Raw genomic sequence first — 635 nt, 5'->3', positions numbered from 1 at the left:
TCCCCACCTCACGTGCGTGTCCCGTCCCCACCTCACGTGCGTGTCCCGTCCCCACCTCACGTGCGTGTCCCGTCCCCACCTCACGTGTGTGTCCCGTCTACCGCTAATAAACCCCCCCCCTCCCCCGTGAGTCCCCAATCTGACAGATCATGTGTATGACGGTCCACATACCTGGGAGGGGACTCTGTATAGTGGGCGGAGACTTCCTCACCTGTGTCTGTTCCTCCGCAGCCTCCCCTTCTCCCCGGACGATGCGGCTCACGTACAGGACCATTACACCCTCCTGGAGAGACAGATCATCATCGAGGTCAGGACCGCCCCTGTCATGTCTGTGTACCGCCGTGTGCGCCCACCATACCGTGTGCCATGCCGAGTGTCTGTAGTCAGAGATAGCCGTGTGGTTGGTGTACACGGGGAGAGTGGTGATGAGTGAATCCCATTGCGGGACACAGGAAGTCAGGTACAGTCGGGTTATATCGCCGCCATTGTGACTCCTCTGTGGATTTCAGGTGAATGATAAACACTTGGAGGCCTCTGGACAGGAAATCTTCCGCAGACACCCCAGGAAAGCGTCTCTGCTCTTCATGCCGCTGGTCACCACCCTGTTCTATTCCTGTATCTACCACTACACCGAG

General features: G+C 58.3%; 1 protein-coding gene across 1 annotated transcript in view; it reads left to right on the top strand.

Annotated features, from left to right (window-relative positions):
• The window catches only part of VIPAS39 (VPS33B interacting protein, apical-basolateral polarity regulator, spe-39 homolog), a 16,264-nt gene that overhangs the window by 8,618 nt on the left and 7,011 nt on the right, over positions 1–635 (top strand). The window contains exons 9-10 of the mRNA XM_018574942.1: positions 193–307; positions 510–634. Of these exons, the coding sequence (XP_018430444.1) occupies positions 193–307; positions 510–634 (240 nt within the window). The remainder of the gene's footprint in view (positions 1–192; positions 308–509; position 635) is intronic.

Source organism: Nanorana parkeri, unplaced genomic scaffold (assembly GCF_000935625.1).
Source record: "Nanorana parkeri isolate BGI_ZX_2015 unplaced genomic scaffold, ASM93562v1 scaffold3388, whole genome shotgun sequence".
Classification (NCBI taxonomy): Eukaryota; Metazoa; Chordata; class Amphibia; order Anura; family Dicroglossidae; genus Nanorana; species Nanorana parkeri.
Note: the sequence above shows the minus strand (reverse complement) of the source record. Positions and strands in the feature narration are given on the sequence as shown.